Source organism: Callorhinus ursinus, unplaced genomic scaffold, assembly GCF_003265705.2.
Source record: "Callorhinus ursinus isolate GAN/ISIS: 27379988/994484 unplaced genomic scaffold, GSC_fseal_2.0 scaffold8, whole genome shotgun sequence".
Taxonomy (NCBI): domain Eukaryota; kingdom Metazoa; phylum Chordata; class Mammalia; order Carnivora; family Otariidae; genus Callorhinus; species Callorhinus ursinus.
The window spans coordinates 58530477-58557767 of NW_027397070.1; the positions used below are offsets into that span (position 1 = coordinate 58530477).

Genomic DNA, 27291 nt, shown 5'->3' on the forward strand with positions numbered 1-27291 from the left:
TAGGTCTCTCTGGAATTTTGCATTAAAGTATGCACTGAAAAGGCAGCCTTAAAAAAAAAAATACAAAAACAAAAACAAAAAACAGCTCCAGCTCTGAAGCTTTGCTTCTTCCTTAAGTAGATTTAAATACCTAAAAAGAGCTACGGGTCAATGGCCAACATGAGCCAAATTACTAATTGGACACCAACCATATCTTTGTCAGGCTACATGGCCTCCCTGCCCCAGCCCCTACCTCCACACTCCACCCCCCCCCAGCGCCCCGCCTTCTCACTCCTGGTGAAAGGGAGAACAGAAGGAAAAGTCTGTTGGAGACTTCAGAGAAATGGGAGCTTGCAAGAAGAGGGAATATCTGTATCCTTTCCGATACCCCATTGTTTAGGGATATGCTTTCATTTTTCCTTAGTTTTACTTTGCCCTTTGTAGCTTGGAGGAGTCCTGGAATTTCCTTCATACGTGAAGACTTAGAGATCCTCTCCATTCCAATCCCCCACTCATCATCCATCCATTCAGCAAAAGTTACTAAATGCCTACTACATTCCAGGCTCTTCCTGGGGGCACTAAGGACGTTAACAGTCAATGAGACAGGAAATTCCATTCATAAAGCTCACATGCTAGCAAGGGAGGCTGGCATCATCTGAGACACATGAGTAAGATGCTTTCAGATGATGACAAGTACCAGGAAGACAACTGAGCAGGTGACATAATAGAAAGTGACCGGGCTGGGGAACAAGAAGAGAGGTCTTCAGGTGGGACAGGGAAGCGCTTGTTAAAAAGGTGACATCTGAGCTGAGATTCAAAGGTGGAAAGGAGCCAGCCATGTGAACACACATTATAAGTAGGGGAAAGCACAAGTGTAAGTCCCTGAGACAGGAACAAGTTTGATACACCTGAGGAACAAAATGAAGACAAGCAGCCCAGAGGTCAAATCAAGAGAGAGGTTGCAGAGATAGGGTCAGAGAGGCCATGTCAATGGCCCTTTTGCACAAAGGAGGAGGGCGAAACCCAGAGGTTAAATGGGCTGCCCAAACTCACATGGCTAATAATCGCTATGGCTCATTCTAGAAACTAATTCTTTTGCCCCCAAATCCAGAGTTTTCTGTACCATATTGATCTGCTTGACTTGAAGTGTGGCAATATCGTTTGCTGATCTTACTGATTTTTAAAAGCCCTTAAGAGGGGCGCCTGGGTGGCTCAGTTGGTTGAGCACCCAACTCTTGATTTTGGCTCAGGTCATGATCTCAGGATCATGGGATCTAACCCCGAGTTGGGCTCCATGCTCAGCGCAGAGTCCACTTGTCCCTCTCCCTCTCCTCCTCGTCCTTCTCTCTCTCTTTCAAATAAATAAATAAAATCTTTAAAAGCCCTTAAGATACCCCAAAACAGCAAACCAATCCCAGTTTTCAGCAAAAAAATCAACCACAAGTGACCCCAGCGATGTAAAATGCACATGAAAGCCAAGACTCAGTGCCAGTCTACTTTTCTGTTGGTCCCACAAAAGCAGTTACTCTATTTGTTGTAGGCTCAGCTTTACAAATACGGAGGAAGGCCATAGCTCACCAGAGAATAATCATTTTATATTTAGGTCTTATTTTTGCACCTAAACCTCTTGAAAGTGCTTCGCTTAATTCACGCAAGTGCAATCAAAACCAATCTGCTCTCAATCCACCTTCATTCTGTGCTATTAAATTGTCAGGTAATGGGACTGTGAGCAAAACATCCTAATTACAACTTCCTTCCACAATCTGTGAGCATCTCCACCTGAAGGTTCAAGTCTGTTAAAACTCAAATCCTACAGTCCACAGAGCTGTCTCTCCCCTGTTCTATTCTAATGTTAGGTTCCCCGTCATCCCTGCCCTGCTAAATATACTTGGTCTGTCTGTGTAAACCTGAACCTCCAAAGAACAGACCCAAAGTCTGTCCAGTGGCCAGTGACAGGCCCACCAGAGGTAGAGGAAGAGATGCTGTTTGGCCAGATGGGTTAATGGAGAAAGGAATGAGTAGAAAAGGCATTCTTCTTCCTCTTCCTCCTTCAATCTTCCCTCCCCTGCCCCTCCCAACTCCTTTTTATTGTTTTCCTTTCTCCTTGCAATGAGCTTCCCCAGTCCTTGAGCTCTGCAAGCCTCACCAGGCAAGAGCCAGAGGTCCCAATAATTTAAGAGATAGACTTAAGAGATAGACTCAAAGAATGTATAAGGACCCCTGTTCTAGTCCAACCCCACCATCTACTAGCTGTGTGACCCTGGGTAAGTTACTCAACCTCTCTGTGTTTTAGTTCCCTCACCTATAAAATTGGGACAGCAACTTCCTCCTAAGATTAAACAAAGAAGACTAAATAATTTATTCTTCTAGTTAAATTGTAATTAGTTAATAATAAATTGTTTATTTTTTAATATATGTAAAGCACTTCACAGCACCTGACACATAGTTCTATAAGGTGTGAGATGTGCCACCCTCACTCCTGACCTCTCTCCTGCCTCCACCCCCTTGGCTAAAAAAGACTACTGTCACCCTCACCCATGAACAATTGTACATGAAGTCAGAGCATCTTACTGGAAGATAGCTCAGTGGTATCCTGATGCCGATCAAGTGGGGACAAAGCACTGATATCATTGGGTAAGTATTATGAGAATAACTATATGAAATAATGTGCATAAAACACCTGGCATGCAAAGATTTCTCATTAAATGTTGGTATTTTTATCAGAGTCTTTTCATTTTTGGCACCATCAGTTGTGACTGGAGATGCTACTTGCGTACTGCTTCCCTGTGTCAAGCTGTAAAATGTTGGATTCATCTGTGTTTAGCAGTGTGATATAAATATATACAATGATGATCATATAGAAACATATTCTCAAAGCCAAGGCAAGCTTCACTGCCCTCCATCCTGACCAGAGTTCCTTGAAGATCCCAATATGACTTTTTAGACAACTCCCCACTTGACACACCTCTTGGATGGCTCAGGACATCCCCCCCTCCCCCTCAACAAGCCCCGGACTGAACTCACGAGCTTTCCCACAAGACTGGTCCTGCCCCAGCTGCCTTCCCAGTCATTCCAATGACTCTATGTCCACACTCTATTTACACAAAACCTGTTGATTTTCTGCCCTCCATAGCTCCCTACCCCACCCACTTCTCCATCCCACAGCCACCACCCTGGTCCATGTCACCATGGCATCTGGTCCCTCACATCCACAAGAGCCACACAGCACTTGTTTTGAAACTCAGTTCAGATCATGTCTCTCCTCAGCTTGAAACCTTTCAGTGGCTTAGGATAAAGGCAACACTTCTGCCCCCACCCCACAGCCCCACCCTACCTGCAACAACATGAGGCTCTGGGGTCTGACCCTATGGATCCACCAGCCACTCTCCCTTGCTGTTCACTCTAGCCATGAAAACTGCCTTTCAGTTCCTCAAATACACATGTCCCCTCTACCTCAGGGCCTTTGCACTTGCTGTTTCATCTTCTAGGTCAGTTCACCTCCTCAGTAGCCAGTTAATTGCTACATATCTTCCAGGTCTCAGTACAAGTGTCTGACTACCTTCCCTGACTACCCACCCTCCCTGATCCTTGTCAATCTATCACTTTCTTAAAATCCTGATGCTTTCCTTCATGGAACATACATAAACATGTAATTATCCACTCTTCTGTGCATTGATTGATTTAGGTCTGCCTCCCTCACTATAAACTCCAAGAAGGCTTTGTCTATACTATTCTGACTATACCTCCAGGGACAGCGTTTGGTAAGTAGTAGGTATTCAATAAATACATTTTACAGGGATCAAAAAATAAAATAAATAAAATAAAATAAACCAAGGCACACTTTCCAGAGATCAACAGACAAAAGTGGATTGGGTTTGGGTTGTATTAAGGTGTAACAGTTTCAGGGTTGAAACAGGCAACACATCTTCCCTCATTCTATAATAGCCAGTCAGTTTATAAGACATTCACTCAACAAACAAGTGGGTTTCCTCTTTTCTGGTCTGGAGAAAAGAATAAATGCACTCGTAAAAAAGCATTAAACATACCTGCACACATCAAATAAACCAATTTCAACCCAATACACACAGAGGTGTTGCCTAGCCCGACCCAGCTTCAGAGGAGCTGAGAGAAATGATAAAGCACATTCTTGTCAAAACTGGACACTTGGTTTCAACTTGTTCTGCTCCCACACCAATCACTCAGGAGGGGCCTTAACATCTGTATGCTAATTACAGAACGGTGGTCAACGCCAGGCACACACAAATCTGTCTTAGTCGCTCTCTTTTGCGCCGAGGGAACACTGTCCAACATGCATCAGAGCGTGTAAACCACACTACTGCTCAGGCGGACACATTCCGTTCCCCCTCCCCAGCCCTTGGCAGCCCCACCCTTCTTGCAAACCCTTCCCCCCTCCCACCCCTACTCCGATCTGAGCCAAACTAGCTGCCTGGTTTGGTAATAAGATTGAGGGAAGACTCCAAAGGCCCCCCGGGCTCCATTATTCCATATGCCCTCCGAGAAGGGCCACCTCCAGGGACCGTTGCTGCAGATCCAAGCCCCACTTGCTGCCAGGAAACCTTTCCCACTGAGGACACCCTGGGCAGGCGGCGCAGCTCCAGGTCCAGGGGGAGGCACCCCACCCATCTGCCAGAGAGACAAAGATCATCAGAAACAAAGGAAGGACACACACACACACACGCACACACACACACACACACGCACACATAAAGTCAAAAGCAAATACCGACACTTGGTGTGATTTCAAGCCAAACAGCCGGCTTGGTGTATCTCTAAATAGGTTTTTGGAACAATCCAGGAGGGACAATGATTATGTGGTAATGACAGGCACTATCTGGGTTTGGAACCCCCGCTGCCTCCGCCCTCCTCCCACCCGCGCTGCGGCTCCCAGGCGCATTTTCCAGCCTCAGGACACACGCTGCCAGGAGCAAGAGTGCTTCCACTCACGGAAGCGCGCGCACGCCGGAGATGGAGGCAGGGCGCGGGCCGCCAAAAGTAGGAAATACCAACCTTTAGGATCCCAGTTCACCTGTTTTCTTGGAGTCTCGATTGGAAATTTCATTGCTCCGTTGCCCAGAGGGGAGGAAATGAAAAGAATCAAAATAATAATAAAGTCCTCAAGCTTTACACGCCTCGGTACAGCAGTCCAACAAAACAATTTCCAAGGATGGGGGAGCCTTGGACTGGCTCGTGGAGGAACCCCAGAGAAGGATAAGTGGAAAAGACTGGCTAAGGAGAGACTGCAAACGGCTTAGGTGTTGGCACCGGTTGAGGGGTGGCCAGCTGCAGCCCCCTGGGTGAAAGGAAAAGTAAGACTGGTGAGGGGTGGATGGAGAGGGAGGCTCAGGAAGATAAAAGAGCCAAGCTGCTTCCCAAACGCGGTGGCGGCAGGTGGGGGGCTGAGCAGCCGGAGGGCCGGCGCGAGGGAGAAACCCACTGCAGTGTCACTCCAGCCCCCGGAGGCGTGTGCGCACACACTCCCGCACACACACACTCGCCCGGGCGCGCGCTCCGGCGGGCACGTCAGCCTCGCTCGGCCGCGCACAGCGCACACGCCCCACCCCGGCCGCGGCTCCTCGCCCCCGGGCGACGCCCCCCACTCCCCACCTCCCGAAAGCCATTGGACGTGGGAGTGGCGCTGCACCCAGGGAGCGCGCGGCGAGGGCGACCCTCCCCGCAGCGCGCCGCAGACGCCGAGCCGCGGCGGGAGAGCGCGCGGCGGGTGAAGGCGCGGGGCCACGGAGGCGCGCGGGGCTCCGGGCGCCCGGCCGGGAGCAGCGGCCGGGAGCTGACTCGCCCTCGAGGCGGCGGGGCGGCGGGGGACGGCGCGCGGCGGTGGGCGCGGCGGCCGGAAGCCGCGGCGGGGCGGGGAGCGGGCGCCAGGCGCCCCGCTACTTACTGGCTCGGCCGGCCGGCGGGCGGGCAGGCGTGGAGGCGGCCGCGGTGCGCTCGGTGGAGTTGCAGCCGGAGACACGCTTGGCTGCCTGGAAGGCGCTGCAGGAGGCGGAGGAAGGGCCTCGGCGGCCCCGCCGCGGACCTCGGCCTCGGGGGTGACCTCTTGTCGCCGCTCCCACCCCGGGCATACACACACACAGCCTTCTTTTCTCACTTCATTTTTCCACTCCAGCCCCCTCCCGCGCCCGGTTCTCCCGCCTGCGCCCCGAACCCGCGTCCCCAGCGCACTCGGAGGAGGCCGGTGCCAGCCATGAGCCTTTTGTTCTGGGACCGCTCCGCGTTGGCCGCGCTCTCCCCACCCGGGGAAGCTCGCTCCCCAGGCGCAGCCCGGTCCCTTCCCCAGCTACCTGCCGCCCGGCTGGGGCAGCTACTCGGAGGCCCTGGAGGCGGCTGGAGAGAGACGCCACGGCCCCAGAGGAAAGTGGAGTTGCCAAGACCTAGCGGCCCCGGGATCCAGGGGGCCCAGCAGGAGCAAGTGCGAAGGGACCCCACACATGTTCCCGGAAAGAGGCTGAACCTGGCGCATTTCCCCTACCCCCACTGAGGCCTCGATCTCCAGAAGAGCCAGGTGGTGCTGAGATGCTCTTGAATGGGCCACTCGAAGTACCGATATGAAGGATGCTTACAAATTACTTCGGCTCCTAGCAACAGAGACTTGCACATAGTAGATATTCAAGAAATACTGGCTAAATGAAGGCATAAGCTGCATGAAGCAGTGTTGGACAGAAAGCAGTTTAAATTACTCTCCGTTCACTGTCCACTCGACATATATCTTTAACCCCTTCTACGTGCCATCACTGTGCCAGGTGCTGGTGGTATGGGAAAAACGACATAGGTATGGACCTTGCTTTCAGGGGTCTTACTGTCTAGTGCCCACGAGGTCCAGCTAGGTTTGTTGCTGCCCTTACTTATGAAAGAGTGAGTGACTACCTGGCTTATTGCCAAGCCTGCCCACTGTGGCCCTAAAGCCGCACACTGGCAGTTGTGCTCTAGATGTATGCCACTCTAGCACCTTGAGGCTTCTGGGAGCCCTGTTACAGCAGCATTCTTTCTCATCATCCTTCCCGCACTGTCACATCCAGGCTTCTGAGTTCCAGAGCAAGATCCACAGAGGTCCACTGTCCTCTGTGGGAAGGGTTGGTAAGTGCTTTGTCACTGACCCTGCAGGCTGCTGGGACCAGAACCCTGAGTTCTCTGCAGACCTCATTCAGGCACACCTGGTACCAATCTGATGGTGCTACCCTGACTCCTCAGCCCTGCAGACGCAGATTCCCAAGCCACTTGACCGCCACTTTCTCTGGGAGTCCATTTCCACACTTTGTTTCCCTCTACTAGAAGGCTGAGAGGATGGAGGAGACATGGAAATGAGACAAACAAGGAATTTCTGCTTCTCCAGCCATGCCCCCAGAGACACTAGTATGTGTGTGAATTCTGCCCCAAAACCCCAAGGGAGTTGCTTTTAAGCTCCTGAGACAGCCTTCAGAGCTTCACTCCGCCCTCTCAACTGCTCACAGGCAGGAGGGCTCCAGCCCAGTCACTGCAATGCAATGTTTTTACTTGCATCTGAGTCAGAGAGAAGTGCCCCCTGGGAAAGACACCTTCTCTCCCGAAGCCTCTGAGGATAGGGGAGCAAGACTGACATGTATCAAATGGCCCCTCACAGCCTCATACTTCTCTCCATTTATCTTCTATATGTCATGTTGAAGAAGCTCTAACTGGCCTCATTTTACAGATGAGAAGATCAAGGCTCAGAGACTTAAAGGAACATGCCCAAGGTCACAACACAGAGAGTCAAACCCAAGGGAGAGCATCTGGTCCCTGGATCCATGAATCTTGACCCTGACGCTGTCAGATGGGTTCTTTGGGGTCGAGGATCTAAATACTATATTATCTAGGACTGCAGCCCTTCCTCCTTTGCAAAATGAATTGGGCTACCCTGCTGCCCTAAGGCCTCCATCAGGGAATTAGTTCACTATCTGAGGCAAATTCCCATGGCACAAAATGTAGCCTTACGGTGCATCATTCAGTCAATCAATCAACAATGTATTGAGTAGGTCTTGTGGATGAGATGATTGGAGGTTTTCCTCAGAAGTTATACTGGGCCCTTGGAGAACCTTACCCCAGAAAAGCATCAGCAGGATGGTTTTAGGAAGGCTTAGGATGGACCTACTGGGGTGAGGGAGCAGGATCAGGGGTCCGGAATGCCTGATGTGGGATAAGGACTTGCCCTAGTCATAGGCCCTTAGGATCTCTCTGCTAAATCACTCGCCCCACCCCCCACCCCCAACCTCTGGGGCTTTCTTTCCTCCATTTCCATTCTCCCTTCTCAGTATGTGGACGACACGAGTGGGGAGGGATTCACCAAAAATTAAGTAAGTAATTCCTGCACCCCTCCGCTAACGTGCCTGAAATCAACTCCCAACTCCTAAACTGCGTATGTGGAATGGACTGCGGGGGATGGAGGGTATAAAGGGAGAGTCCCCCCCCCCCAACGCCCCAAGGAAAACAACTTATCACATTAACCCTTTGTGTTACTGCAATCCCCTTCCATCACCGTCAATTCTTCCCCTTCGTTATTACGCACTAGATTCCACTTACCCCAAGAAGGAGGAAAGAAGTGGACTGTGTAGAGAAAAAACATCCAAAATAGATGCCGCGCCGAGCGGTTCCCTCTCCCTCCGTGCCGCCGCAACTTCCATGGCTATTGCTGCGGGCGGGTTAAGTCTGGTGGAAAGAGACCGCCTCGGGTTCCTGCGGCAGGACAACAAAGCATCGTGGCGCAAAGTCGGCGCGCACCGGCCGTCCCCCGCCAGCAGCCCCGGGCCGGCTGCGGCCGCGTCCTGGGCGCATTCGGTGGCAGAGGGCGCGGGTCCTTGCCGGGGAAGGGTTGCAGCGGGGCGCCCCGGGTCTCTGCAGCCCAGAACCTGCAATAGTTGCGACACTACTTTAACGATCGCCGTGCGGCCCCCGCGCGGGAGGGCTGCGGGAAGCCGGAAAACCCCAGTCACCTCCCAGGAGGAAGTTTTCCGCGAGTTGGTGGCTCCCCTACCCCCTCCCCACGCCTCAGTCCGGGATGAGTGTGAGAGCCGAGGGGTGCTGCCTGCCGCGCGGGGAGTCGGTCTCTCCGAGTGGCTGGCGAAAAACAGCTCAGCCAGAGAAGAGGGGAACGTGGAGTCCGGCGTGAGTCCGGCGTGAGGCGGGAGAATGTCTTGGACCCAGAATAGCAGGGAGTGATGGAGCAGCCTAGGGAATCCTGCCTAGTGCTGGTTCGGCAAACAGAAGCTGGAGGACAGAGCTGATGAGACTCTGCTTTGAATTCACGAATACCAGAATGAATTCATTAACCTGCTTTGAATTTCTCCCTTTGGTTCCATCATTTCTCCCTGAAGTCCAGAAGAAATCCCCAGCTTCCAAGATCTTCCCCACCCCCAAGACACCTCCAGGTCCTCTCCTCCAGAGAACTACAGAGAGGTTTCCCTGTCCTTTTGTCAAGACATCCTCACCCACCCCCCCACCCCCGTGTACCCACTCTGCGGTAAAACTGACGAGTTTATGCGTTCAAGTTAACTTAAATTTCTCCTCCCAGAAACGTTTTCCCCAGTAAAGTTTCCCCTTTGTTCTCAGCATTTAATCCCTCCTCCATTTGGCTTCATGTCCCAACCAGCATCTGCAAAACACACCCTTAAATATATGTTGTTCTAATCTCGGGTTCTGCTTTTGGCTTGGAAAAGCTGGAGACACATCAGTAGCTAAAGGGCAGAGGGTGTCATATGTCACACTGCTCAATAGCAAACTCTGTGTACTGAACCCTGAAGATTTATTTTGGTGACTCAAACCTCTGATTGCCAATGAATGAAAACAACATAATATGAACTCCAAAGAAGTTGTACTTAAAGCATCAGACTGATGAAGGTGTTTCATAAGGAGGAACTACATTCCTCTTCCCTTGTAAGTTTCTCTGTTAAATTTCAGTCCTTAAGAAAATATTATTTAAGCTCCCATAAGGCACTGTGCCCAACATTTTACCAAATATATACAAAGCTGTAATCCTGCTTCTTATAAAACATGTTTTAAGGGATTCCCTCTCTCTGAGTTACCACCAATACATAATCCCTGGTAATTTTTTTTTTTAAAGATGGAGCTGAGGGGCGCCTGGGTGGCTCAGTCGTTGAGCATCTGCCTTCTGCTCAGGTCATGATCCCAGGGTCCTGGGATGGAGCCCCGCAAGGGGCTCCCTGGTCCACGGGAAGCCTGCTTTTCCCCCTCCCACTCCCCCTGCTTGTGTTCCCTCTCTCGCTGTGTCTTTCTCTGTCAAATAAATAAAATCTTTTTTAAAAAAAAAGATGGAGCTGAATTTGTTGTTGTTGTTGTTTTCCCCTCAACTTTTTTTATTTTTGAAATTTTCAAACACACAGAAAAGTTATAGTTGTTTGGTAATAACCAGGATGCAGTCAAAGATTGCATTTCTTTGTTATTTCTATCTAGTGTATTTTATCCTAGAAAAGTGTCTTCATTTTTTTTTTTATGACAGTGACTTTTTTAAGAATCCAAATTCAGGGGCGCCTGGGTGGCTCAGTCGGTTAAACGTCTGCCTTCAGCTCAGGTCATGATCCCAGCATCCTGGAATCGAGCCCTGCATCGAGCCCCATATCGAGCCCCCCATCAGGCTCCCTGCTCAGCAGGGAACCTGCTTCTCCCTCTCTCTCTGCCTTCCTGTCTGCCTACTTGTGATCTCTCTCTCTCTGTGTCAAATAAATAAATAAAATCTTAAAAAAAAAATCCAAATTCATTTGCTTTCTCGTAATGTTTAATGTCATGATGTAGCTAAAGATAAATTGAGCCAAAGACGGAAGAAAATGATTTCCTGACTACAGCAGGTCATTAAAAGAATTCAACACCTTCTATAAATTCAGTGTCCATGACAATATCCATGGAATAGAAATCGGTTGTATCCCTGCTCACTCAGGTTTCTCCCCAGACTGAGTCCTAGCCTTAGTCAAATAATTTATCTTTGTTTCTTATCCCTCAAAAGGCCATCTTTCAGGGAAGAATGAGCGTTTTCACATATGTACACCAATTGGACAAGTGCATATGGTATTTTACTAAATTTTAAAATAAGAATTCAGCAAGGTTACACACCATTATAAATGAGCTCAGATTTTCATGTCATTCTAGGAAGGTTTTAACTTGAACCAAAATTTTAAGGCATGTAGAAGTCTTGCATGGTTTCAATAACCTATTTATTTATGCGTGAGTCTTATTCCCAAAGTCTTTCAGCTTGCAGAGTTGAAAATCCTTTAGAGGGACCTACTGTCCCAGCATATTGACAGATGCTTCTCTCAAGCAGCCAATGAAAGGCTTGGGAAAGTCTGGTCAATAGAAAAGGTTTTGCTCCATATGGGGTGGGACAGAGTCTCAGCATCTAATGGGGATGTTTGAAATATATTCATTTCATTTTTGCTGCTTTAAAGCAAATATTTGTTTGGTTGAAAATGGTTATAACAAATGTAGTGTTAGAACTTTTCTCTCCTACTACTAAGTCATCTAAATGTTTGCTGAGGGGTGCCTGGGTGGCTCAGTTGCTAAGCATCTGCCTTCGGCTCAGGTCATGATCCCAGGGTCCTGGGATTGAGCCCCACATCTGGCTCCCTGCTCAGCAGGAAGCCTGCTTCCCCCTCTCCCAATCCCCCTGCTTGTGTTCCTGCTCTTGCTATCTCTCTGTAAAATAAATAAATAAAATCTTTTTAAAATTTAAAAAAAAAGTTTGCTGAATCATAGAATAAGATTTGGAAGAGGTCATCTCAAGATACTTCCTGGTTCAGTTTTCCACCTCTGAATAGCATTCCAATTTATATGACCATTCAAGATACTAAATACAACAGACTCTTAACTCTAGGAAACAAGATGAGAGTTGCTAGAGGGGAGTTGGGTGGGGGGTGGAATTGGGTGATGTGCATTAAGGAAGGCACATGATGTGATGAGCGCTGGGTGTTATAAGCAACTGAGGAATCACTAAATTCTACCCCTGGAACTAATAATACAGTATATGTTAACTAAACTGAATTTAAGTAAAGAATTTTTTTAAAAAAGAAAAAATACTAAATACAAAAAAATACTAAATATATATAATGAAAGAAACTGTAAACCCTGTATTGATAGGCTTTTTCAAAATTTAAGAAACTTTGCTAAGGTCAAAGTTTTTCTTACTTCCAGGCTAAATCTTTTCCTTCCTTAAAATGTTCAATACTTATATGAAGATGAAGAGCAGCAAGACCCTTACCAATTAGAAATTAAATTATCCAACACCTTCTTCTTCATGTCAGGTAATTTTTCTACCCTTTTACCAATACGTACAAGAATTTTGCTAACCCATACTTTTCTTAAAAGCATCTCTTTTGGGTGCCTGGGTGGCTCGGTTGGTTAAGCTTCTGCCTTCGGCTCAGGTCATGATCCCAGGTTCCTGGGTTCGGGCTCCTTGCTCAGCAGGAAGCCTGCTTCTCCCTCTGCCTCTGCTGCCCCTGCCTGTGCTCTCTCTCTTTCTTTCTCTGACAAATAAATCAATAAAATCTTTTTTAAAAATAAGGATAAGCAATAAGCACAAAATATGTGACCAACTTACGAGTATTTTAGCCAGCCATCCTCTTCAGGAAGAAGTGCAACCAAGCAGGTGAATTGTGCCAAGCTTCACTCAGTTTCTTCATCTACAAAATGGGGTACTAAATATCTGGCTAGTTGTACCTCCAGCGTTGCTTAAGAAGACAATAGTGCTTTGTGAAAGTGCTTTGTAAACCGTGCTTAATGAGACAATAGTGCTTTGTGAAAGTGCTTTGTAAACTGTGCAGGCATTTGCAGATTTAAGGGATCATTCTTATTACTTAATCCATCAGATTTTTCTTACTCTGCCAGGCACATAGCAAGCACTTTTTAAAGAATACCCCATTTATTGCTCATAATGATCCTAGAAGATGGGTACTATTATTAACACAATTTCATTTAAAACAATGTCAGGCATATATTAGACACCTAAATATTTGTTAAGGGGGAAATTGGAGCTTGGAGAGGCTAATGGTTTGTCTAAGTAAACACGGCTAGTTAGGGATGGAAGTAGAAATCAAACCAGGTCCCCACTCATCTATAGATCAAAATACCATTCCTTATTCAGAGCTAATTACATAAAGTTATCTTGATCTCTGCAGTAGTCAGTTTCACTGGAAATGGCAGCCTAAACCATCTGTACCCTTTTCCCATTACATTGGCATCTCCCCACCTTCTGGGGTTCCTTATATTCTTCCCTCTGTCAAAGTGAATATGAACCTTAGACCATCAGGCATAATCAAACAAATAAAAGAAATATTGGGGAAGAGGTGATCAGGAAAAGTGGTGGGAAAGCCTTTGTTATGATCCCGAAAGTCACACCAAACCATACTACATGTGGGCCATCTTAAAGTAGTTAGATAAGCAGTCTTGTTGACTTTTTCAGGTCTTACTCACTTCTGCACAACCACATTATGTTGCTAGGTCTGCTCTACTCTTCCAGTGGTCGATTAATAATGCTGATTATAGAAAGAGGATCTCCTTCCAGTTTATGTAATACTTCTATATTTAGATTCTGATACTGTGTTTTAAAAATAGTTATATAATGTTACTGATACATATTGAAATATGGATCCACTCAGACCTGCAAAATAATTGCTGATATGCATAACTCTTTTCATCAGGAAACAAAGTTAAGCTGACAACTGTAATTTCTAGGAGTCTTACTCTATCTTTTATGGACGATAATTCTTTTTCATATCTTTTCAAACATGGGGCATTATTTTTCAAGAGGAGTCTCCAAAGAGCCATATCCTTGGGTTCCAAAAGTTGTAAGTGACCATAACCTTCAGTTAGAAAGAACCCAACATTTTTAGAAAACCACCATCAATTATTACCCTGTCATCCACTGCACCATACTAAAATCTTGGCTCATCAGAACCCACCAAATTAAATCTGCCCTCAGCAACATCTTGGAAGGGTCAAATACTGTATTTGCTAGGATATAAACAAGATCACTGCAAGTTTAGATGGCCACTGCTATCCTATATGATAATATAAAAGAAGTTCCTGCTAGCCTATATGGCAATTGGAGAATGGCACTCCGTCCAGTGGAAAAAGCACCATGGCCCTGGCTTGATTTGTAGACAGTGCCTTTGTTCAAGCCAGATGACCCTCCTTGGGGATGGAGAGTGGGGTGGGGGAAGACATACTGAGACCAGGAAACACAGCAGTGTGTCCAAAACTTGGAAGGGACTTTAGTCCCCATTCATCCCCTCAGCTTGGTGCAAGGCAGAAACTTCATAACTATATGCTCTGGCCCCTTGTATAAGATATATAGATGGATGTATTGAGCAGGAGTACATGATAGGTCCCAATTATTCAAGGTCAATTTTTGGAAAACAAATATTTAGTACTTTATACAATACATGAATTCAAAATAATGTTAAAGAATTTATTTATTTATTTATTTATTTATTTATTTATTTATTTATTTGAGACAGAGAAAGTGTGCACATGCGAGCGAGTGAGCACGGGCAGGGGGAGAGGCAGAGCGTGGAGCCTGACTCAGGACTTGATCTCACAACCTGAGATCATGACTTGAGCCAAAATCAAGAGTTGGATGTTTAACCAACTGAGTCACCCATGTGCCCCCAAATTAATTTTAAAGTAGTCTATCATTATTATTTATTATCTTATTATTATGTTTGTCATTTCTGGACATGTTCAGGTTCTCTTGTTTCCATTATTTTTCTCAGTTAGTAGAAGATCAAACTATCATAGCTCTGTAACATCCTAGCCATGTTCTTTCATGAAATCCATACGTTATGGGGCACCTGGGTGGCTCAGTCGGTTAAGCATCTGCCTTCCGCTCGGATCATGATCCCAGGGTCCTGGATCGAGCCCCATGTCGGGCTCCCTGCTGAACAGGGAGTCTGCTTCTCTCTCTCCTCCCTGCTCTTCTTCTCTGTCATTTCTGTCTCTCTCTCTCAAATAAATAAATAAAATCTTAAAAAAAAAGAAATCCATACATTAAGCTTGAACTTAATATGATAGTGATGCCTCCATTGCTTCTGAGCCATGAATGATGGCAACAATAAATTTAATTCTAAAATGTTAACATTAAATATTATTTAATTCTAAAGTATCGCCTTCTGCCTCTGACCAGCTGGGTAACTTGTTATTGTGTTAGAAAAATTATTGAGAAAATGTGAAACTTACAGAGATGTTTTGCTTTCTTCTACTTTATCCCTAAGAGATAGCGTCACCTACTATATTCTGTCTTTGATGCTGAGACTTTTATTGGTAATGCAGGCACATTGGATATAGAGTATTTTTTCTGGCAAATAGAATTTTAAAAGCTGACATCAGAGAGCTCACTTATTAAATGTTATACTCAAAAGGGGTAGCTGGGGCTAAGAGTATTTATCCATTTTTTTCTGCCCTCTCTCCATGCAAAGCTACAGATCCTTACAATGTTTATATTGTCAGTGATCCCCAGTCCATCAAACAGAGATGCCGTTGCTTTTGAAATTCTGAGCTTGGGGCCCCTGGGTGGCTCAGTCGGTTAAGTGTCTGCCTTCGGCTCAGGTCATGATCCGAGTCCTGGGATCGAGCTCCACGTCGGGCTTCCTGCTCAGTGGGGAGCCTGCTTCTCCCTCTCCCTCTGTCTGCAACTATCTCTCTGTCAAATAAATAAAATCTAAAAAAAAAAAAAAAGAAAAGAAAAGAAAAAAATTCTGAGCTTACTCCAGTGAGAAAGTTGAATCATAGAATGTAACTATTAGTAGAAGCAACTTCAGAGATCATGTAGTGAGAGCTTTCCAAACTTTCCTGGTAACAAAAAGCAGATTCCATGGTCCAGGTGCTTCTGGAAATCCTGTTTCAGTGGATCTAAGATGGCTGTCCGGGGATTTATTTCTTTAACAAGAGCCCCAGGTGATTCTTTCAGGCAAAGTCTGGGAACCTCCCTGCCCTAGAGCCAGTGAAGTCCTGAAAGGTAAGGTGACTTTCCCAAGGCCAAACAGCTGGTCCGTGACAGAGCCAGAACTGGAATAGAAATATCCTGACAGGCCTCAAGTCTTCATAAAATAGAATAATGTGTTTGAGAGACATTTTCAACCATCGTAGGGGTTGTGGCTTGGGGGGGGGAGGGGGAAGCAAAGGTACATAATCAGAAATTTCAGTTATCTGAAACTCTTTGCTTCAGATGCGTTCTGGTTAATTGAGCATTTGTCACACTCTGGTCCTTTATTTCCTGAAAACACATTCCTCCAACCTTTTCTCTGATTGGTCCCATACGCCTGCACATGGTTTATGGGCCTTTCCTCAGTACCTTTGGACCTATCATCACATCTGTCTTCTTCATTGCCCTCCTTAAAACTTTTATCAAACTAGATGTGTCTCCCCCGACTCCCACTGCCAAATTCCTTCCCATATCATTCACTCTATTATCCTTCCATTTTATTGTCTATTTCTGCCCCTAACTTTAGTGCATGCTTGTTCATATGATGTTACACTTTTTGCAAAGAGAAGACTGTCAGAGTGGGAAGACCACCATGATAGAGATTGGAACTACTAATTTTTAGTCCCAGCCCTGCCATTAATAAGCTGTGTGACCTTGAGCAATCACTTAGCCTTTCTGAGCTCTTGTTAATGAATGGGTTAAACTCTGAGATTCTGAGTCCTCTCTTTCTGTGTCCACCCCGTGTCTTTCAGGGAGAAAGGAACTATCTTTTCTAATTTATTTTTCTCTTTGCACTGGACCTATTTTTATAAAGCTACATAGAGTGCTCGCTCATTCAATAAATGCTGACACTTCCTTCCTTGGGCTAGTTTGGCTTTCCTCCTCCCATCACAGATGGTGTATGAGCCACATATCTGATCACAGTTGACCTTTGTATTTGGTAAGGACTGGATTTTTTAAAAATAGTACAAACTGTGTGTCTTTCCAGTGCCACCATTCCTTTTCATGAAATGGCACATCCTGTTCCTTGGCTCTCCATATTTTCCATTTAAACAAAACATTATTTCCACCTGTCCCTCTTATCTTGCAGGGTTTTTTTTTTAATTTTAAGCATAGCAGTCCTGATTTTTGAGTTTATCATACTATTTATTTATATTCCTGATGACCTGGTCTGCTCACCTCTTTCTTTAAAATTTCCATTTGTAATTAGGTCTCTATTCAGCTGCGGCTTGGGTCATGTTCATTTATGTTTGAAGATACTTGGTCTCACAATCAGAACCATAAGCACGTTTATTTGTTTTGGTTATTTTTTTTTAAGTAGCTCTTAAAACATATGGCACTCTATCACATGTAAAATTGCTCTGTTCAGTCAGCTGATCCACATTCAAATATACTAACCTTAGAAAAACATACATGAAAGAGGTCATAAAGAAGTATGAAATGATAGAAAGTCACTCAGAGTTCAAAATAATACACAAGATTGTAGAATAAAAATATGCGAGACTTCAGGACCTTGGACAGTTAAATGTATTCAGGCTGTAATCCGGGGCATCACAGCATAAGCAAGCTTGCAGTACACTTGAAAATCTACCGCATCATATCAGACATGGTGCTTTGAAATACCATGAATGATTTTCTATAACTCATATCTTACAAGAAGAAAATAAAGACTTCCCTAATGAAAACAGTAAGGCCCAGACTATATGCTCAGATACACAAGCATGAACAGTTTCAAAGCATTGGTGGAATGCTAACACCAGGGCATGGTGGTCGGGTCTCTACAAAGCAGTGCAGAGTGGCTTACATGACTCTTTCTTACATAGTTTGCTATTTCTTTTTAAAATGTAAGCAAACACTTTTAATTACACAATTATGAAGAACTACAGGTAAGCAGTATCAGAAACAAAAAAGTTCAACCTCACTACCATCCAAGAAATGCAAATTGAAACAACAATAGGGTGCTGTGTTTCATCTCTCGGATTGGCAGAGATTACAGAAATTTCCAGGTATGTAGGGAAATGAGCACGTTCATGCACTGCTGGTGGGAATGCAAATTGGTACAAGTCTTTGTTTGGGGTGATGTGGAAATATGGATTGAAAGCCTAAATAATGATAAAGCTATATATGTAATAAGATGAAAACAGATTCTCAATTCATTGTTAAGTAGAAAGAGCAGGCTACCTAGTTATACAATAACATACTCATGATATTTAAACACACATTCTGAAAGGATATAACCCAAAATGTCATTTTCTTAGAGAGTAAGGTGGGGCAGGGGTGAGAGCATTTACATTTTGTTTGCATGTTTTCTAATGTATCGGTTTTCAATATAAATTACTGTTTCTGTTTATAAAACAACAATTTGGGGTACCTCAGTGGCGCAGTCGGTTGAGCGTCTGACTCAATTTTGGCTCTGCTCACGATCTCAGTCAGGGTTGTGAGATCAAGCCCCATGTCAGCTCTGCACTCAGCATGGAGTCTGCTTGGGATTCTCTCCCTCTCCCTCTGTCCCTTCTGCTCATGAGCCCGCTCTCTCTAAAATAATAAATCAATCAATCTTTTTTAAAAAGTGAATTTATAAACAACAATTTACCCAATTATCAACAGAATTCTAGTGGTCAAGACTGTTTCATTTCTCCTTTTTAGGAATTACATTTGGTGGAATTGGCTTTGGCATGTTTAAGGGAAGTCAGGGGGGTAGATAGTCGTGAGCAAGAAAGCAAATGTCCCCAAATAAGTGTAGACAAAGAGTTGTGGTCTGAATTACTCCCAGCTTTGAAGCTATGGTACAGAGTTTGGATTTTATTCTGGAAGCAATGGACCACCATTTCAGGTACTGAGCAAGGAAGGAACAATGATTAGATCTATGAAGTTTTTGTTTTCTTTTGTTTTTAATTACTCTGGCCTCTTCATGGAGAATGGAATGAAGTGAGGCAAGATTAAAAGCCAGGAAGATCACTAAGAAGACCACAGTAAAGGCTATACTTTCAGGGATCATTTTTATAGTAAGAAGACCACTGTAGACTATGGCAGATGTAAGTATAGAAATCATTGAAAAAATGAAATAGATTTTATTTAAATTTTGGAAGTAAAAATCGTAAGACTTGCCTATGTGGTAAGGTAGAAAGGAAGAAACCAGGAATACCTCACATATTTGGAATTAGGGATAACTCTGACAGTTATGTTTTAAGTAACCTCTACACCAAACATGGGGCTCAAACTTACGGCCCCAAGGCACATGCTCCTACCGATTGGGCCAGCCAGGTGCCATCTGACCGTTATTCTTTAATATCAGATTTAGAAAGACTAAACCATTCCTTTTGGTTATTAGTTTTCAGATCCTCTTATTGAAGTCTGTCATTGTAAGGGGTTGAATGGTGACCACCAAAAAGATACGTCCCCGTCCGAATCTTAGTAATTTGTGAATATTACCTTATTTGGGAAAAGAGTGTTTGCAGATGTAATTAAATACCATATGATTTTTTTGTATGTAGAATTTTTTTTTAAAGATTTTATTTATTTATTTGAGAGAGAATGAGAGATAGAGAGCACGAGAGGGAAGAGGGTCAGAGGGAGAAGCAGACTCCCTGCCGAGCAGGGAGCCCGACGTGGGACTCGATCCCGGGACTCCAGGATCATGACCTGAGCCGAAGGCAGTCGCTTAACCAACTGAGCCACCCAGGTGCCCACCCCTATGTAGAATTTAAGAAACAAAACAAATGAACAAAGGTGGGGGGGGCAGAAAGAGAGAGAGAGAGGCAAACCAAGAAACAGACTCTTAACTATAAGGAACAAACTAATGGTTCGGGGGATGGGTTGAATAGGTGACGGGGATGAAGGAGGGCACTTCTTGTGATAAGCACCAGGTATTGTATGGAGCTGATGGATCACTATATTGTATACATGAAACTAACATTACACGGGTATGTTAACTAACTGAAATTTAAATTAAAACTTTGATAATTAATTAATTAATTAAGGAGTAACCAGGATTATTTGAGTGGGCCCTAAATCTAATGACCAGTGTCCTTATAAGAGTGAGACAGAGGGGGATCACTGAAGAGAAGACAGTGTGACCATGGAGGCAGGAGATGGAGTGAGGCAGCTCCAAGTTAAGCATTGCAAGCCCCGCCAGAAGCTGGAAGAGGTGAAAATTGGATTCTCCCCTAGAGCCCCTGGAGCTAGCACAGCCCTGCAGGATTTCAGACTTTTAACCTCCAGCACTGTGAGAGCAGACTTTCCTATCATTTTAATCCACCCAGCTTGTGCTAATTTGTTACTGCAGCCACAAAGAACTAATAAAAACATAGATCCAAAACCTGTACAAATCATAAGTGTACAGTTTAATCAGTGTTCATTACTCTCTCCTATTTAAAAAAAAAAACAAAAACATTTAATTTAGGGAAATCTTCAAACACACACGAAAGATAATGAATCTTCATGTTTCCCAAACCCAGTTTCAATAATCGTCCACACACAGCCAAAAGGGGGGAGCCTGGGTGGCTCAGTCAGAGAACCTGCTTCTCCCTCTCCCTCTGCCTGCCACTCTGCCTACTTGAGCTCTCTCTCTATCTCTATGTCAAATAAATAAATAAAATCTTTAAAACACACACACACACAGCCAATTGGGTTTCATCTCTATTTTCACCCATCACAGTGGCACTCCATTACTTTGAAGCAGATCCTAATCATCATATTTTCCATCAAAAATACTTCAAAAGATGAGTTTTTATTTAACATAACAAAAGGCCATTTTTCACTTAAAAGTTAACATGTCCTTCATAATATCAGATATCTAGTCAGTATTCAAATTTCCCCCTAATTGTCTCATACAGTTTCTTCTTTCACTTGATTGTTTGAAAGAGGATCCAAACAAAATGTGCATTCTGTATTTGGTTCAGACCTATTTTAACTCTCATAATCTATGAGTTCCCTCTCCTTTTCTTTTTCCTTCCAGTTTGCTTATTGAAGAAACCACTTCAGATCGTTGCATGGTAGAATTTCTGGGATTTTAATCCATCCCTGGGTGTCTTCAATATGCTCCTATCTCCTGTGTTTCCTGTAAACTAGAAATTAGATCTCGAGCAGATTCAGCTTCAAGAGTTGGGGCAAAAATGCTTCCTAGGTGGGGTTTGGGACTGCACTGCATCTCATTAATGCCTGGATGCCTTTTTGTGTGACACTAAGATCGACCAATGGTTTCAGGAGTTATCAACTTGATCTACCCATTAAAAACATCCCTGTTAGCTTGTCCCCTAACCATTTTATGCTCATTCATGATCATTGCCCAAAGTCATTGTTTGGGGTTACAAAATGATGATATTCTAATTCTACCACTCTTTGTGGATTTATTAGCTGGAACTTTTGTGGGGTTTTTTTTTAAGATTTTATTTATTTATTTGAGAGAGAGAGAGAGAGAAAGCATGAGCAGGGGAGAGGGGCAGAGGGAGAGGGAGAAGCAGACTCCTCACTGAGCAGGGAGCCTGATGCTGGACTTGATCCCAGGACCATGGGATCTCGACTTGAGCCAAAGGCAGACGTTCAGCCAACTGAGCCTCCCAAGTGCCCCTAGCTGGAACTATTGTATAAAGAACTTTCCCTCACAAACTATGTGATCACCTTGATGTAGAGACCATACAGGAAAGATAGGATAGATGCTGAATTCTTTCTCTTTATGTAACAATTTTCACACTAAGAAGTTGTTTCCCTAACATCCTCCAAGGATGACCAATGGGGTTTATTTTGTCTTGTGTCATTAGGAAATAATAAATTTTCCTTTAGTTGTTTTATTTCTTATTTTGGGGGTTCTAGTGCCAGATTTATAAAGTAAGTGATTTTAATAATCATTTATTGAGCACCTGTCCTATCATTTAAGAACCAAGCCTAGAGTCTTTTCGCATATAAAACTGTATTTGAAATCAACACGTGTCCTTGAAGTAACCCTTTATATCTATATTATATTTAGTATATATGGTGTGTATGGTAATAGACTTGAAGGAACTAGAAAATTCCTAAAGAAGACTAAAAATTGATGTTTTCTCATCTATTGTATCAACAGGTAAATAGAAAGCGGAGTTGATGTCTTCTTTGCGGCTCCATACAAATACCTATGTGTGCAAAATACAATGACATATTTTGACTCAGCAATGTCACAGGGAAGACAACTAGAACAACCTTCTCTTCATTCTCTTCCCTATAAGTGAAGCATCCAGGGAAGGAAGAAGAATACACATATACCTCCACATTTCCAAATCAGTTTGTTTTTATTTCTAGAAAACTGTGATTTAAAAAAAAAAACAATATTAGTATAAGTTCTCACTTTCCTCTGCCAACTCCACCACAGCAATCTTCAATCCTTTAGCAGTTATGTTTCTCTAACAGCATCTCTGCATCTCTCCCAACTCTTCCTCTCCTGCCCCATGTCTTCCCTTGCTTGGTTCAGAATTCTTGGAAGAAGATTGGGCATCAGTGCCCCAGAATTAGTGAGGGAAATCCTGTAATATAGCACTGGTTCCCCAATCTTGGAGTTTGTTTAAAAATACAGATTCTAGGCACCAACCCACATTTAGTGATCCCGATCTCCAGGGGTAGAGGACCAAAATGTGTACTTGCAACAAGCTCCTCAAGGAATTCTGACAGACCAGGTCTAAGGACAGGTGTCTGGGAACCACTCTCATGAAGCACAGTGATTTTTCATGACTATAGACAGGACACACATTTGTCTTTTCCCATCTCCCTCTACCCAATGAACCCTAACCAAACATTACCACTATAATAAACTTTTAATTCCATACACAAGTGCTATAAAAAACTTAAAATCCTGGTCCCTAAATTTTAAAACCATTACTTGAAATAATTTCCTTTCAGAGAGAAGGTTTTGCTTAAGACCATATCATCACCTTACTTTGTATAGTACACATAAGATTGAAAACCCCATCTGGGCCAGATATTTGCTTCAGCAAAGGCTCTTCCAGTCTCAAGTGTCAGGAAAAAAACAATCCAATGCATCTTAAGCAGACAAGGAATTTACTGGCTCATACTACTGAAAAGTCCAGATATTACTGGCTTCCATCATGGCTTGATCCAGGGGCTCAAAATATTTTTTCAATTCCATTTCTCTTTATCTCTTAGCTTTCCTTCTTCTGGTCTGGCTCTGATTTCAACAGAATATCTCCTCAAGTTTGCAAGATGGTCACAGCACCTCCACTTCACATCCTCCTAAAGTCAAGTCCAGCAGGGAAGAGGCTTCCTTTCCCTCTGTAGTCCCAGAACTGATCTCGGTATATGTCATTGGCTCTATTGAGCCACATAGCCATCCTGGAACCAATGACTGTGCCATGAGGAATGTGGTACTCATTTGGCCAGGTCTGAGTCAGTGGCACCTGCTCTCTGCTGAAGCTGGTGGTAGAGTCAACACATACAGACCAACTGTGATCAGGGTAGCTCTCCAAAAAGATACTGGGTGCTGTTACCAAAAGGATACTGGACAGCCAAAAATGGCAAATGTCCCTCCAAATATATGATTATTTCAAGACTACTTCGACTAATGTAAGAAACACTGGTAGGTTGCAAAACTGAAACCCAAACCAGAATTTTTAATCTTTCTATGAGCTTCATCATAGATACTTCCCAAAATGAGACATCATGGTCTATTTTAACAAAGCCAAAGCAAGATCATTATCCCCTCACATTTAAGAGGGGAAGGTTGTCTTTCTTATCTCCATATTCAATTTTTTTAAAGATTTTATTTATTTTTTTGACAGATAGAGACACAGAGAGAGAGGGAACACAAGCAGGGGGAGTGGGAGAGGGAGAAGCAGGCTCCCCGCTGAGCTGGGAGCCAATGCCGGGCTCGATCCCAGGACCCTGGGATCATGACCTGAGCCGAAGGCAGACGCTTAACGACTGAGCCACCCAGGCGCCCCTCCATATTCAATTTTAAACAATGAATCAAACAATATGAAAAGCTAAAAATAAAATATAGATCATGAATGTAAAATGTCATTAAATAATGATGATGCATTTCGTGGTAGCTGATTGCACGCAGTACTTTCAATTCTGGAATAAGGTTACTTTTTCCACCTAAGTGTCATTAGAAGCTTTTCAGTCCTGAATATACAGTCATCTGAGATGCATATAGAGGCATAGTCTGCATAAACAGAATACCTGAAAACATGAAAAACATACCTAGCATAAACCAAAACACTTAAAATCATATCATACATAAGAAAATTAAGAAAATATCCAGTCTATATAAAGAACACCTACAAATCAATAAGAAAAAGATTACCAAGAGAAAATTGGGCAAAGACCCTGAACAGACACGCTTCACAAAAGGAGCTACCCAAATAACCAATACACATATGAAAAGGTGCTCAACTTTCTTTGTCATCAAGGGAATGCAAATTAAAAGCATAATGTGATAGGACTACAAGCCCACTAGAAAATAACAAATGTTGGAAAATATATACGGCAACCAGGATTCTCATCCATCACTGTTGAGAGTGTAAGTTGATAGAACCATTTGGAAAACTGGCAGAACCTATTCACGTGGACATGTGCTTATTCTATGCCAGTAATTTCACTCCTAAAAATATACCCAAAAGACATGACCAAGGATGTTCATTAGAAGCACAACAATAAAAAATTAAAAAAAAAAGAAGCACAATTCGTAGCAGTAAAATGCCAAAAACTACCAAAAGGCCCATCAACAGTGGAATGGATCAATAAATTGTGTTACAGTTGCACAATTGGATATTGTGTAGTAGAATGAACAGACAGCATGGATGAGTCTCACAAACAAAATTAAATCTAAGAAACCAGCCATAAAAGAGTACATACTGTAGCCCTCCACTTATATAAAAATTAAGAACAGACTAAACTAATCTGTGCAATTAGAAGACAAGACACCAGGTAACCTTGGCAGGGCAGTGACCAAAAGACTTAGGGGTTTTGTAATACTCTGTTTCTTGATATGGCTGCTAGCTACATGAGTGTATTAAGTTTGTGAAAATTCAGCTGACACTTACCTACATTTCTCTGAATATATGTTACACTTTAAAGGTTAAAAACAGAAAAGGAAGAAATCAGTTAAGTCATTTCCAACCTATCCTTTCTTTCCATTACCAATTCCCTTGCTGTTCTGTAAAGTTGCCTTTGTGTTAAAATACTTGCTCTGTTTTAACATGTGGTGGGTGGTTGATGTGATTTTTCTATAAATAGTTTGTAGAGAAATTATTTATAACCACTATAATGGTTTGGGAAGTACAATATTAATGTTAGTTCTAAGCATCTGGGGATGTACACAATATTTTGTTCGCATAAAGATAGCATTATTAAGTTATAATACTTTTACTCAGCTTTATTTTATCTGTGCAGCAAAGCACCCAGAAGCACTCACGATTTCCAGCTGCAGAAGACACCACACTTGATTCCTACACAGATCACAGCTATTAGAGACATGAAATCAAGGCAAGAGTCAGAGAAAGCCTTCATTGTTGATCCTGTTGAATCTTGTTTGAGATAATGAAGAAAATCTGAGATTTGCTGCCTTCCTCATTCTATTGCTACTTCCCATCAGTAGCCCTGTATCTAGTACACACAGAATAATTAATGGTCAGGTTTTCAACAAAATCTTCATTTCTCCAGGCATCTGGATGGCTCAGTCAGTTAAGTTTCCAACTCTTGATTTTGGCTCAGGTCATGATCTCAGGGTCATAAGATTAAGCCCCACGTTGGCTCCGAGCTTAGCGTGGAGCCTGCTTGAGATTCTCTCTCTCTACTGCTCCCTCTGGCCCTCCCCCCCCCAACTCAGGCTCTCTATCTCTCTAAAATAAATAAATAAAATCTTTTTTAAAAAAAATCTTCATTTCCCTAGCTTTCTCCACGTGAACCCACATGTCACTGATCCCACCAGAGCTCTTCTCACTGTTGCAACTTCCTCTGTAAATAAAAACAGAAGAGTTCTACATAAATAAAACTAGAGACTGGCTTAACATTGACAATAAACCAGTGATCCTTATAAGCAACATTCTGTTATTCAGGATAATGGAGTTTGTGGACTACCTAGCACCATAAAAAAAAATAAAAAAGAATATGAAAATGTTTTAATTGTGAAACAATGAGTTAATGGGTAGACATTTGGAAACAGACAAAATAACAAAAGGAATGCATCAAGCAGTGAATCATTTTACTGTGAGGTCTCATAACAAATAGGCAGCAGAAGAGGATTCACATCTGTATCCCTTGAGGTCACATATTAGGAAAATCAAGGCAACGGTTTTTTTTTTTTCCTTAAGCTCCACACCCAAAGTGGGGCTTGAACTTGCGACCCTGAGATCGAGAGTCTCATGCTCTACAGACTGAGCCAGCCAGGCACCCCAAGGCAACAGCTTTTCTAACCCATAATGTTGAAAATAAGAACTACTATTTTTTGGAAGTTGCTATACTTTATTTTTGTTGGTATAATATGCGGACTCAAACCCTCCCAAAGATTCTTAGGATATTATCTTTTGAGATTTCTTGGAACTATAGACTGACTTCTAAAGCTGAATGAGACATGAAATTTTACCTAACCCAATGGTCCTCAAATTGTGCCCCTGAAGAGCCCTGGGGCATCCTACCTGATATGTCAAGGGTGCCCAGGCGTTGGTTAGATAAGGACCAAGAGAGAAATACTCAGAGCTCTCCCAACCCTGGACCAAATTTAACAAGTTGAACTCCACATTTTCCGTTTCCGTAATGGGCTTCCACATGTTTTGTTTTGGTTTTTAAGATTTACTTATTTGTTAAAGAGAGTGAGGGAGCAAGCAGGGGGAGGGACAGAATGGAGAGAGAGAATCCTGAAGCAGACTCCCAGCTGAGCACCGAGGCTGACAAGGGGTTCCGATCCCAGGATCCTGAGATCATGACCTGAGCTGAAATCAAGAATCAGACACCCAACTCACTGAGCCACCCAGGTGCCCCTGGGTTTTATTTGAAGAAAGCATTCAACTATTTAAAAATAAGAAATAGGGGCGCCTGGGTGGCTCAGTCAGTTAAGCGTCTGCCTTCAGTTCAGGTCAGGATCCCAGACACCTGGGATCAAGCCCCGCACTGGTCTCCCTGCTGGGGGGTGGGGAGGGAGTGTGCTTCTCCCTCTGCCCCTCACCCTGCTTGTGCTCTCTCTCTCTTTCTCAAATAAATAAGTTTTTTAAAAAAGAAATATTTTAAAAAAATATCTTTTAAATAATTTAAAAAATAAAAATAAGAAATAATAAAATTTTTTTAAAGTAGACAACTTATCTGGTCCAGTATCCTCAAAACTGAAGATTTTACAAAACGGAAAGTGAGGCCCAAAT

The 27291-nt window shown here is 43.6% G+C and overlaps 1 protein-coding gene across 6 annotated transcripts in view; it reads right to left on the bottom strand.

Annotated features, from left to right (window-relative positions):
- KCNK10 (potassium two pore domain channel subfamily K member 10) overlaps window positions 1-12681 on the bottom strand; it is a 134838-nt gene extending 122157 nt beyond the window's left edge. For 4 of the 6 annotated variants that reach the window (XM_025870459.2, XM_073895700.1, XM_073895699.1 and 1 more), the window contains exon 1: window positions 5008-5305. In XM_025870459.2, coding sequence (XP_025726244.1) covers window positions 5008-5059 — 52 coding nt within the window. In that variant the 5' untranslated portion in view covers window positions 5060-5305. Of the gene's footprint in view, window positions 1-5007; window positions 5306-8550; window positions 8877-12571 lie in introns of those variants that run through there. The other 2 variants (XM_073895698.1, XM_073895701.1) reach the window with 2 other exon arrangements.
- Between the last annotated feature and the right edge of the window lie 14610 nt (window positions 12682-27291).